The sequence below is a fragment of the Phaethon lepturus genome, unplaced genomic scaffold (genome assembly GCF_000687285.1).
Source record: "Phaethon lepturus isolate BGI_N335 unplaced genomic scaffold, ASM68728v1 scaffold35538, whole genome shotgun sequence".
NCBI classification, from domain to species: domain Eukaryota; kingdom Metazoa; phylum Chordata; class Aves; order Phaethontiformes; family Phaethontidae; genus Phaethon; species Phaethon lepturus.
The window spans coordinates 41,190-54,139 of record NW_010556436.1 but is presented as its reverse complement, the minus strand read 5'-3'; the positions used below and the strand labels follow the sequence as shown (position 1 = coordinate 54,139).

At 39.9% G+C, this 12,950-nt stretch overlaps 1 protein-coding gene across 1 annotated transcript; it reads left to right on the top strand.

The window, feature by feature from the left end:
- Positions 1–2,589: 2,589 nt before the first annotated feature.
- Positions 2,590–5,344, top strand: LOC104624971 (chromosome unknown open reading frame, human C5orf15; the record flags this gene model as incomplete). The annotated part of the gene is made up of 2 exons (XM_010292470.1): positions 2,590–3,188; positions 4,974–5,344. Coding segments are annotated over 2 exons (731 nt in total), but the record flags the coding sequence as incomplete, so codon positions are not given.
- Positions 5,345–12,950: the final 7,606 nt, after the last annotated feature.

Here is a 12,950-nt window from a genome sequence, read left to right as displayed (position 1 = left end):
AACCTTATGTTATTCCGCAAGTTGACTCCTAGTTAAGTCAATTTTATTTCTCCTGCCTCTCCTTCAGCCTACAGACCAGCTGTAACCAAGTGCTAATAAGAAGTAAATATTTGGAGTGCGGCGAGTTTCTGTTTGTTTTAGATGAGGTATGGGTTGGGGCAGTGGAGAGAAGGGGAATTCTTGGAGGAAAGGGAGGTGTTTTGAGCTGGCAGCGTCTTTCTTGTTTGTCAGTCAGTATGCCCGAACCAGCTCTGTTTGTGTTGCTGAATGTGTAGGCAGTAATGAAGGAAGACGTTCAGGATGTGTGACAGAAACCTGTAGGAAACCAGGAGTTTTTAACTTCAAAAATCATAGAACAACTTCCTTTCTAAAAAGTAAGTTTTCCTGGATGTGAATTTTGACCCCGACAGATGTTTTTATGTACAGTGTTTACTAAGAGGACTGTGTTGCTAGTTCTGTCACCGTGATTGAACATCAATATCTATTTCTGAACCTGAGGCATCTCTAGAGTCCAGACACTATGTCTAACGTCATCTGACAGTGTTGTGTAACTGTAAACAGTGCAACCAATAATAGTGCCAAATAGTTTTGGGTAGATATCATAAATCAATTGTGGTGTAGTTGCTAAACTTGCTACTCCTGTCAAAACAAAAAATAACTTCTTTTAGGAATAATAGGAAATTATTCTTTCTCATTCTGAAGCTGCAGCATTAGCTGGTGAGAGTCCCTTGCATTTAAGCATATATCCTTTTAAACCTTTCATGTTAAAATTTTTGAGTTTAAGAATAAATTTAAGTGTAAGGGTACACACAGTGTAGTTCTATATGAAAAATATGCTTGTTTGTATTTCAAACAATTTGGCTATTACTCTCTAATACTTTTTGTCTATTTGGTAAGGTTTGGTAAGGTAAGGTTTACCTACCTTACTGATAACATGCCAGTTAGCTATAAATATAAAATTATCTTGCAGCTGCCTTTTCTCATGTTTATCTCCATGTATGCAATTAGCTGGCTTGACTCCTGAGGGTAGATAAGAATTCCCTAAACTTGCCCTGTACAAGAATTGAACAAGTTAATGGTGATGTGATAATTCAGGCTAGTAGTTTCTTCAACAGCAACAAGTGTGTTAAATGTAAAGCGGTTGACTTCGAACTTTAGCAGAGAGGGACCGTAATGTTGAGTTCATATGGGATTAGTTGAGTCTTCTCTGTTTTGCAGTTGGTTAAAGAGTAATTCGTACTGGAAGAGTGTACCATGTAAACAAGACGAAGTCTGTTGTAACTGATCCTCTGTAAATATACATGTTTCATGAATAACATGATTCAGCGTCCTGTATATAATATTTTACTTATGAGTAATGTGACACAAGCAGTTAGTTGAATGCTTCGTTTCTAGAATCTGTAACTTTCCAGTGAACCAGGGAGCTCCTTGGGAGCGCTTAATGAAAGTATTGTTACTTTTGTAAAATAAAAAAAAAAATAGTTTGGCATGCTAAAATACAGGGCAAGTATGGTTCCACTATTTAAATTAACGATGTGTACTGAAAGCCTAAAATGTGTTCTTCTTTTTTAAGGTGCCTCCTGATTTGAATCTGGAAGCGACGCGCTGTAGACATGGATAGTTCGCTTTGCTATTTTTTTTAGGATTAAAAAAACATTGGCTATTTATAAACTCCCTCTGCATCTTTTTTTACCTTCCTTTGGATAGAGAAGGAGGGATGATGGGCCCTGCATGTGGTTTTAATGCTCACCTTTTTTACATAGTTCTGCAAAGCCATCCTAGCTTTGGAGAGATCAAGAATTTGCCTAAGGGTGCACTGTTACGTAGCACTGTTGCTGACTTACTTCATTATAATAATTTGCTGCTGACAGAAGGCTTTGCTTTCCTACAGGAGCATGTGCAGTGAGATTGTCCTTTCTTCAGCTTTTTAAGCTTCAGGTTTTTTAAGCTGTGGTATTTTCATTTGAGTTAATATAAGGTTGGAAATTGTTCTTCCTGTCTGCAAATTCAATAAAAGTTAGTACCTGGGAAGAGATGCTAGGACCTTTTGTCCTGACTGAAGGAGACATCGCAGCGTGTTCTCATTTTTTGTTGATAAAATATGCAGTGGTGAAAGATTAAAAACTTTTAAATTCAAGAAAAGCTTTACTGAGAACTTCTTTCTCTGTAGACCTCAGCAAATTTTGTGGAAGAAAGAATTTGATAATGGAGAAAATACTAATCACGTACAATTCTACAAGACATTGTAAATCCATAGATGGAGGGATGACATGTGTCCGAAGTTCTAAGTCTGGAAATATGCATGCTAAATTTTTCAGGGACACTTTGATGTACTAATCTAGAAAGCAAGTGCTTCCAAGCTTTAACTTCTGTCCCACTGAAGACTTCTCTTTTGAAATTGCCAAGGTACAGGAGTGTGTCTTTCTGCGTGTGAATTCTAAAAAGTTTGCAGTGTGAAATATGCCCTGTTCACCATATGGTTTCTTGTCTATAAAGTAAATGCCTTGCAATAATTTTCATTTATAGCTGAAGTATCATGGATGTTAGTGCCTTGTGCTTAATACTGATTGTTTCTCATCCTTTTCTCAGATTCTGTGAAAATGGATATACTTCAGAAAAATATTTCTTCTAAAAGTGAGAATGAAACGCTAAGTAGATCTCAAAATTTGACAGACAGCTTGCAGAGTATAACCCCAACAAAAAAAGAAGCAAGACCAACAGCTAAAACCAATTCTGTGACCGCAGTAAAACCATCTACAGCAAAAGGTGATTCTCCGCCATATCTTCTGCCTCGTGTGGTGACTGCTAGTCCTGTATCTCAAATGGATGTTGATGCTTCTGAAGATACTAAAATTGAGGAAGAAGATCTTCTAACAGATTTGAAAGACACACTAAATAGTTCACCACCCATCATAAAAGAAACTATGGATTCAGATGGAGGAGATGACTATGGTCCTTATGAAATGACATCGAATTCCAGATACAGCCCAGACCTAGAGATGCCAGAAGATGATGACTCTGACACGATTAGTAATTACAATGAGGAGATCAAGACCCTGGATGAGAAGATAAAAGATGTTTCTGTCACAGGGTTGGAAGAAGAAGAAGACAGCCATTTCTTTTTTCATCTGGTTGTAGTGGCCTTCTTAGTAGCTGTTATTTATGTCACCTATCACAATAAGAGGAAGGTAGGTGTGCTGTGAAAGGTTGAGAGAAACAGCTTTTGTGTTTAAAATGAAGTTGTGTTGCTTGTACGCTTTCTTAATAAGAGCAACTTGGCTTTTTGGAGAATTAAATCGCTGACCGCTTAGTCTTTTTGTGATACTAATATGCAGATCATTACTGTCACTTTTATCTGCACAGTGAAAATGAACTTGAATCAAACATTTTAGATTAGAAAACTAATTAATTGATAACATCCATAATCAATCATTTCAGTAATGGACGCTGGCAGTTTACAACATGAGTTCTATAAATGAGACCTGAGCCAAGTCAAGTGAAGGTGATTAATTAACTAATTTTGTTCCTGCACAGGATTATAAACAGCAAATTAAGGAAGTCTTAATCCCAAATGGCTTGGGAATGTTCTTGTTATAACTGTGATAATCCTTGTAATAAGTATTCACTTCAAGGTGGCCTTTATATCCTAGATCTTCTGAGGGCTTAACTACAAACTTTTAGGAAATGTTTAACACTTTCCAGTTTTACATAGAGAAGCCCAAAGTTAGTGTTTTCAGGTAACTGTTTCATCAGTGCAAACTAATTCTCTGTATCTTAAAGGCAGCCTGATTAGTGTTATTTTCTATGCTACCAATATATTTTAAAATTCACGCCAGTCCAGCCAGACCCAGTACAGATGCATGCATAAATTTGCAATTAAATCATAGGTTAGTTTTTATATATGTGGTAAATTTAAGGTTTATCCTTGTAAAGAACACTGATTTGGTCGAGGATTTGGGGAACTCTAAAAGACTCAGTCTGAAAAAAACAGCTAAAAAATCCCCCAAAACTGCTTTACAGTGGAATGTGCATTGCTCAGTCTTTATAGGGGAAGAGTTGAACACTGTGTTACATCTGAAAATTTAACTTTGAGGGAAGTTCAAGTAAGCGATAAAAAATGCCTTGTCTTTGCTACTTAAGTGAGATAATGCTTGTAATCCACATGCAGTTCATTTGGGTAATTGAAAAGCTGTCTGTTAATATTACTTTTTAGCACTTAGAAATAATTTTGGGAACAGAAAGTCCACTAGTACTTTAAATACATAGATAGTGGCATGTATTTCGGTGAGACAACAGTCAAGTTGATTTAGGTTCTCCTTTTTCTTTCCCTGTGCCCACTTACACCGTACCATTTCCCCTTTTGCCAGTGTAGTTGCCCTGTGTAGTAAAGTGGATTCTTAGATGATGTCAGTAAGAAACAAGGCTAAATAGGGTGAAGGTAATAGACATTTAAAAATCTGATCACTTGAGTGCTTTGATTTATCATACAGATTCTTTAACTGCTCTGCTGATATTGCTGAAGGGGGCACTGAGCTGTAATGCAGAAACAGTTTATCAAATTACACCATTGCTGCTTTGTTGCCTTTGTTTCAGCACCAGCAATACAATTACTTTTAACAAGGGTGAAATGCAAGAATAGGTAAGAGGAATAAACTGACAAATGTCACCATTTGGGGATAGATTAATAACCCATATATGCGGTACTTCTGAAACTACATACATTACCTTTACTGAAAGAGTTATGGGTTGAATGCTGTATTTTTACCAAACTGCAGCTGAGCTTGCCAGTAAAGTGACTCGATGGCAAGGACAGTGTGGAAATGGCTGACTGCTAGTGCCGTGCTTTATAGCAGCAGTAATGCCATTGCCAGGATCAAGGCGTAGAACTGTGGATCAATAGAACTGTTACGCTGTCTGTCAAAACCAAAATGTTTCCCCATCACGTTTTGTAAGTTGGCTGCTTTTTCTTTCAGATCTTCTTACTGGTGCAGAGCCGAAGATGGAGGGATGGCCTGTGCTCTAGGACAGTAGAATATCATCGTTTAGATCAAAATGTTAATGAAGCAATGCCTTCCCTGAAAATAACTAATGACTACATATTTTGAAAGCACTGTGCTTTGAGTTTGCTGAACTTAATCACTCTTCGCCTGCCTAGTCATGTAATGATATTCAGGTATTCTAAATATGCTGCTTGTACTGAAATGAGATGTACTCTCTTTGACCTGGATGTTTGTGAGATTAAATCTCATGCAAGATCAAGGGCATGATACATCTGTTTGCTACTTTGGTCAGGTTTTATATCAACTATAAAGATACAGAGCTTAATAATTAGTTCTCTTTCCATTCATTAAGCATCATCCTTTCTGTCTGGAGCAGTCTTAATAGTGATAATACAAAAAATAAGCATAAAATATTTTAGGTCTAATAAAATAATGACTTTGGCATCAGTAAATCAAATCAATGTTCTCTTTGCTAATCACTTATGTGGCTCATAAATCCCACTATATTGCAAACTTGAAATATAATTACTTTTTTCTATGCTTAAATCCCGATGCTGCAAATCTTTCATCTTGTGTTTTTTTTTTGGTTGTGTTTTCTTGTTGCATAACTTGATCCTGTTTTAGGCAGAATAGCTAGCATGGCAATTTCATAATTTCTGTGTGTGTTCATGCAGTAAAAAAATTAAAAATAATTATGTAGAAACCATTTTATTTCAGAGGTTATATACCATATATTTCTTTAAAATGTTCAAGATCTTTGTGAAGGTATGCAGCTTCTTGACTGTCCAGTTTTTAACTCTAATGGTATTTATGACTATTTCATTACCTTTGTAATTAATGAATGGAAAATAAGCCTCGTTGAATAATCTTACTAAATATAGGTAGTTAACAGGCTTTCAATCCGTTGAAGCTTCCTGTTGAATTTTAAGACAGTTGGGAAGCAGTTACGTAGTTTGCTATGTTATAAATGGGAGAGGCCTGAGAATATAAGAATAATTTAGTTTGTTGTTATTCTGACCCAGGTAACAGGCAGGTGAAAGTGATGGTGTGTGGGGCTGCCAGTCTGTGGACAGCGCACTCTTAATTTTTGACAAACATTTATGCATTAATGTAAATCAAGTTACTGGTACATTTAGGTTTTTTTACCTTGTCTTTTGTACTTTATTTATGTTTTCATGAGTTGTAAAATATAAAATCTTGGTTTTCTGTACATTCTGTTTGTGATTTAGTTTTCAAACTGATAAATATGTAAATAATGGTGGATCAGAACCCCGTAATTAATGACTTGGTATTCAAGTAGTTATGTAACATTTTGAAAATCGACTTTACAGCTGTTGGCATGAGGAATCTGAAGGCATGATACTATCGTACGAACGAAATGCTAAAAGTTCTAAATCCTACTGTTAAATGCATTCTTTTCAGAACCACAAGAAGTAAAGCACAAACAAAATATCCCAAAACTCTTTTCTTGCAGTAATTTTTATTGTATTTGGACTTGTATCACTTAATATTTTGAATAACATTTTTAAAATAAATTACAATAATAAGCTTGTGGTTTTTATCTTAACTGTTTCACTGCTTTTATACAGTACCTTGCGATAAAGAGCTTGCTTGTGCTTGGCATCGGACAGCCAGTTCAAAAACATCTTTTCTGTTACTGGTTAAATTCACTCTGGGGGGGTGTGTGTGTGGAGTTTTGATTTATGCATCTGTTAAATGGTATGTAGAGTAGATAACAAGGCTTAAATGAAATCTTCTAAGCTGTAGGAATTAGTAAGTTCTTTAACAAGTAATTTTTTACCTAAGCTGTATAATTAATAATTCTCACGGAAGATACTGGAAACTCTTACCTGAACGTACCCATGTTAAAGTGTAACACTGCTGCGGTCAAGATCCAAAGGGAAAGGTTACTTTGCAAAGCTCCTTTAGGATGTTTAAATGTTGGAATTGAAGGAGGCGGCGGCGGTGAATGTTTTCATACCCAAAAAGTTCAGTAGCTTTCTCCTGAAACAGCATTCATAAAGTGTAGTGATTTTAACAGTGGAGAATAATATTTTCACACTTGGCAGAACACTTGTGTTTCCTTCCAGTTTGGCACCACAGGCCCTACAGGGAACCCTGAATGAGGTACTGAAGTGCCCGACTACACGGAAGTACAGTGACACCCACGTTAAAAGTTTCATTTCAAATGTCATTTTTTCTTTCCAGTGAATAAAGCCATCAAGGCAGATGTTACGTTTTCAGCCACTTGACTGACTGTAATAGCTAGAACACCGTTTAAAAAATACAGAAAATCAACATCGACCTAAATTAGTAGAAATAAGGAATATTTTGTTGATTTCTGGACTTCATAGATGTGTTACCTGATTCCATCTTGGATGTCTTCCAAAGCTCTTGAAGCACAGTTCAACTGGCTGAATCAAACCATTCTCAATGTTTTTCTTCCAGGCTTTCTGAAAGAATAACAATGTCCTCTCTAAGACTATATGTTAATATGTTGGTAGAAAAATCTTGCATTTCCTTGCCTTCCCTCCCTCAAATTGTCCTTGTGAAAAGACTGTCTGTAGGGAGAGAGATTTATTAGCTTTCCAGCTTTTGAACTGTTCCTTCCAACAAACCCACTCTCTTAAAATGCAGTAACTTTTGCTGGAGGAGGAATGCACACAGCTAATAGCAAGATTGCTTTTTGTGAGCTTTTTCGGGAAAACTGTCAAAGGCCTAATGTCAACTCAACTACCAAACCAGTTTGTTTTACAGTCATCGCATTTTAAAATGCTCTTACGTGAGCTGTGCTGTGACAATACTTGTCCCACGGATTTGGTATTCATTAGGTGCACCTAACAGTATTTAGGCCTAATGGACTGCAACTCACTTTGGCTGTACTGCAAATGTTAATAAATTCTCTTCTGAAATGTCCATTTAGCTGTCTTCTCTGAAGATGCTCTTGCATGAAGTTACCTTAGAGGAGAAAAATGGTATCTTGCGTCTTTTGCTCTTGATAGTCATCAGTACTGAAATATTTTGAGTTGGGTAACTGATGTCCGAGGTCATGAAATCATGGCTCACGCATCTCTTCTCTAGCAGAGTGCAGCTTTGCCTCACTCCAAGCACTTAAGATGGGCAGTAACTGCTCTGGCTATTGTGCACATCCTCTTTATCTCACAAGAAAAATTTCTTTTAAATATTTATACATTTTTTAAAAAAAATAAGGTTCTTTACTAATGGTATTAAGAGCAGCTTATTCAAATGTTTTTAAATTCCCTGGGAATTAACATGAGTTTGAAATCCTTGAAGTTCTTTAAACAGTGTGTTTCATTTGGGGAATTGTCTAAATGGATTCTCCTCTAAGATACCAATATATTTTAAGTACTTGGGGAGTACTTACTTTCTAAGGTAGACAGTGATTGTAGAAAGCTGCCTCAAGAGGAACGTTTTGCCATACCAAAGCAGAAAGTTTGTGGATGCATGTAAGCAAATTAATTTAGATAACGATGTTTGTGAAATATCACTATTCTTAAAACCTGCCCACTGCTGATCTCCAGCATTCGGCTGACGCCGCCAGCGTAACGCAGAGGCTGCACTCCCAACTAACGCTGGTTATTTGTGTCCTGAAAAGGTGAGTGCTAAATAATCAGCTTGTTACCAAAGGCATCTTGCTGTCCACACCCTCCAACGTGGCATGTATTTGCTCACCTTTGCTTGTAGCAAGAGAATACAGGAAATAAAGTGAAAATAGTGAACTATAACCTCTGCCCTGGCTGACCACTGGGCTGCATTGCTTCTCCAGCGCGCTTGTGTGACGCTCCGTCATCGGTGCTGTAAAACAGGGGCCGTGCCCTTGTACGGACAAAAGATTTGAAACGCATGCAATGACTTCCACGCTTTTTTTTTTCCCCCCAAGGACATTTTTTCATTTGCAACAGCCCTTGGATTGTTGCCTGAGCAGGGGGAGTGCCTGGCTGAATTGACTCGGGTGGTTGATAGGCTGTTTCCTAACAGCACCCATAAAGAGGGAAAGGTTTCTTGTGATCCAGTTTTATAAGGGCTCCACCAGCACCAGGAGAGTGGGGCATATGTCATCCGTTGTGCAATAAAGGAGCCATTTACTGATGAGGTAATCGGGATTGAACTGCTGTTTTTTTTAATTTCTTTAATTGAATTTGCTTGTGGAAAATTAAGAGCGGGCAATCAAAACCTCATAAAGTGCTGAGATCAAATAGAGGAAAAAGCAAGCAGATTTATGTCAGCTCTTACCAACAAGAAATGTCTTGATGAATTTCTTTACTGAAGAAAGGAAACTTTCTCACATTAAGGTGAATTATGACTTCCATCAATATTCTGATAAAAGGAATAAAAAATGCCTGAAGAGCTTTCTGATTGAACTTCTCAAGATGAAAGTTGAAGCTCTATTTACGGAGGTTCTCGTTAGTAGTTGGGTTTTATAAAATGAGGAAAGAAAGAATGAATACGATAGTTTAAACAAATGGTACATTTCACTTCTACTAACCAGGAAGTCAGGTATTTAAAAATATTTATAGTTTAATTTTCATTTAGCACCAGGGCGTATTATTCAGCTAAGTCAACTGTCCTTGGCTGCTGCTGGGGTGTATACAGAGTGAACAGAGAAATGTTTATCTGAGCAGGGTGGTTTGAGTTACGGGAAATTAATTTGCAATGTGGAGATGAAAAATGTGGTATCTCTGAAATAAATTTAAATGCTACAAAAATAATAGAAATGGAAAAGGGATATTTATGTGCCTCTAACACAGACTACTATTAATATTAGAAGGAGAAGTGGGGGGGATGCTCTTATAGCTGTAACTCAGACTTGGGAAATGCTTCCCCTCGCCACGCCATGCTCCCCTGCTCTGGCAGGGAAGCAGGTTCCTAACCTGCGAAACAATTCCTCTTTCTTTTTCTATTTTCTTCTTGGGTTGATTTTCAGTCATTTTGGGGCACTGAGCTGGTTTACCATGCAGCCAGACCAGTGCCAGCGCTGGCGCGAGGCAAGCCATGGGAACGTTTGGCACAGTGATGGGGACGTTCCCCGTTCAGTAGCAGCAAAGAGTTAATTTGGTTTCTCGTAAAGCCATCACTAAGCTCTCTTATAAAACCAAGCCTAAACAAGGGTGTTTTACGTCGTAGAGCCCAGGTGAGCGGCTGGTCGCCGCAGTCTCAGCACACCGTTTTTTGTTGCCAGGCCAGCTTGAGGATTCGCGGTTTCTTTTGGTTTGGGTTGGTTTTTTGTGGTAGTTTTCCTGGAGGGGAACCCCCGGGCGGGCTTGGCGGGGAGGCTGAGGGATGGTGCTGCCCCTCGCCGTGACGGTGTGCGCACGGTCCCCCGACTGCCCGGTGCCTGCTCGGCCGCGCGGCTTCCCTCGCCTGTCCCAAATCCAAAGCGAAGCTGCGTTTTGTGCTCCTTCAGGGCTGAGTAGCTTTAGGGAGTGCTAACTCCTCACCTCAGGCTGAGGGAGCAGTGATCTGCAAGGCCGTGTGTCCCACCACCACAAAGCCGCAGAACTAATAGCATCATTCTTGCACCTTCTCTTTTACAATCGAGTGTCCTTTAAGGAGCAGTCCCTACGCCGGTTTTTTGTTAAACTTTTCTAATACAGAGCATATGACTGTCCTCACTGTAATAAAAGATGGTTACTATCAGAACTTCTCAGCTTCACTGTTTCCAATATATCTAATTAGAAAGGGAAGAATGACATCTTTTCTGTAATTGGTCCTTAAATCATTATCAAAATCATTTAGCAGCCTCCTTAAACTTATTCTTAATTACAAGGTCTATTGCCTTATTAAGTTATTAACACTGAAAATCACTAATCTTGGCAATTTCCTATCTTTATTAAAATGAAAATACGAAGGTCGTGGTATCCTTATTGAGGTGCACTCTTCGGGGTTTTATTAAAGACTGAGTGAAACCAGATTTAATCACTGTGTACTATTCTGTAAACAATGTTGAAATGGGTGCGATTAAGCTATTTCAGGAAGCTGGTGGGGTTAAGAATTGAAGTTCAGGTTCACAGATGTACCAAGGATGCTGAAACCCTTCAAACTGAGATGACGTCGATTAGGCGACTCGCATTTGTGACTCACAAAGCGGGTACCCGTTACCAGCTGGCTCTGCAAGGCGGTGGGGTAAGGAATTAGCACCTTACTGCCTTCCATCTTCCAGGGCACGTGGTGACTGATGGAGTCCTTTTTGTCCCTGCGTTTATTCGCTCTTTGTCAGAGGGGAAAATGGTTACGCTCCCCACATACCTGTTCCCCTCTGCGAGTGGGGGACAGTGAATAAAACTTTCAAAAGTACCTACAGGACATGGTTTCTGCGTTCCAGTGAGCTGTGGTGACTCACTTGATGTATTTTTCAAGGTTACCTCGTGCTTGTTCTTAATAGTTCTGTTAAGTTTCCAAATTAAATTGTGACAAGGCGGCTGCTCTTGAGCTGCGGTCACTGGGGCAAGGAACAGCTGATTATCCTTTATAAAGGTGCAAAGTGTTGTCAACGTCTAAAAATCGCCCTTTCAGTATTAGCTGGCAAATTCTACCAGTTAATCTAGAATAGGTTTTAACGCCTAATGTGTGCCGGCTGTGAATCCCAACAGCTGGAATGCCAGATGTTCAGGAAAAGAGAATTATATTCTGCATTGTTTGAGGAGGGAAAGAAGGGGGACATAAAGGGCATAACAGGCTCATGCAGAAATTAAGCCACAATCTCCCAAGCAGGGATGTCACATTTTCAGTATCATTTATGGGAGAGATTCTCTACATTTGAGTAGGTGCTCCCTAGAGAAGAAGAAATGTCCTTGATCCTAGCTGAATACAGAAAGTTTGGGCTGGATCATACCGCAAAATGACAATAAGGCTGTGTGACATCTGTTCTCTTGGCAGTATTGCGGCAGTTTGGGAGGCAACCTTCTTTCGGACTCTTTGTTATCAAGTTTAACTTAATATAAGGTAGGCAACTTTATCCGGAGGTGGCTGCGGCACGCTCACACGTAGCAGTTGGGTGGCTCTGGGGGAGGTGGTAGCATCTTGTGTACCGTGGCTGTGTGGTTTGTGGTAAGGTGGTTAGATGGTGTTAGCTTTGACCCAAAAGCTTGCTGCAGGTCCAGCAGCAGGAACGACTGCCAGCTGACGTGTCTGGCTGGGGACTCCTTTCTTCTCTGGAACCAAATGAAGACGGTCCTTCCAGAGATGTGAGTATTTGAGAGTCCCAGTGTCAGCCTGGCTCTGAGCGAGCGGTGGAAAGCCCTGGAGCAGCTATGTATGCTTTACATACTGCACGCTCCAACCGCTCACGGCTGAAGCCGGTGGGACAGGCTCTTCTGCGCTGCGGCACAGCTCAAAGTACAATCTTCTGGAATGTGGCATTACAGGAGTCCAGACTTACTCCTTTTGTCAGCTCCATGCCCGATTTCTCACTCTGGAGGTCAAGGAATTACAAGAGGTTGGATGCCCTTGCTTGACGCTCCCTCTTCCCGCTACCTGAGCCGTCGCGTGCTGGTGCGACAGGTTTTGGGGAGTTTTGCTGACTTGGGAGGGTTCCTGTTCATCCAGGGCAGAGGGTCCCAGGGGCCTGAGCCCTGTGTGGGGAGGTGAAGCTGGGAAGTGTGAATTCACCTTTCCCGACCCGCGGACGTTCCACATCATCCTTGGTCTGCGTGGGACTGATTTGCAGAAAGAGCTTATTTTTAAAAGAAAGGCAGGACAAAGGACCGGGTGGTTTCTTCATGTCTCCGCCCCAGAAAAGCCCTACACTCATCCCTTCTCATTTCAGCGTGAATCTTACGGGTGTCACAGTACAAACGAGACGCGTTCTGCTGCTGGGCAGGTGGTGGCTGTGAGAACAAGGGGATCCTGCTGTCTTCCATGGCGCTTGCCCGGAGCACTGCCTGCTCCCTGCCTGGGACTCCGCTGGTGGGTGAGCAAGATAAAGCATTA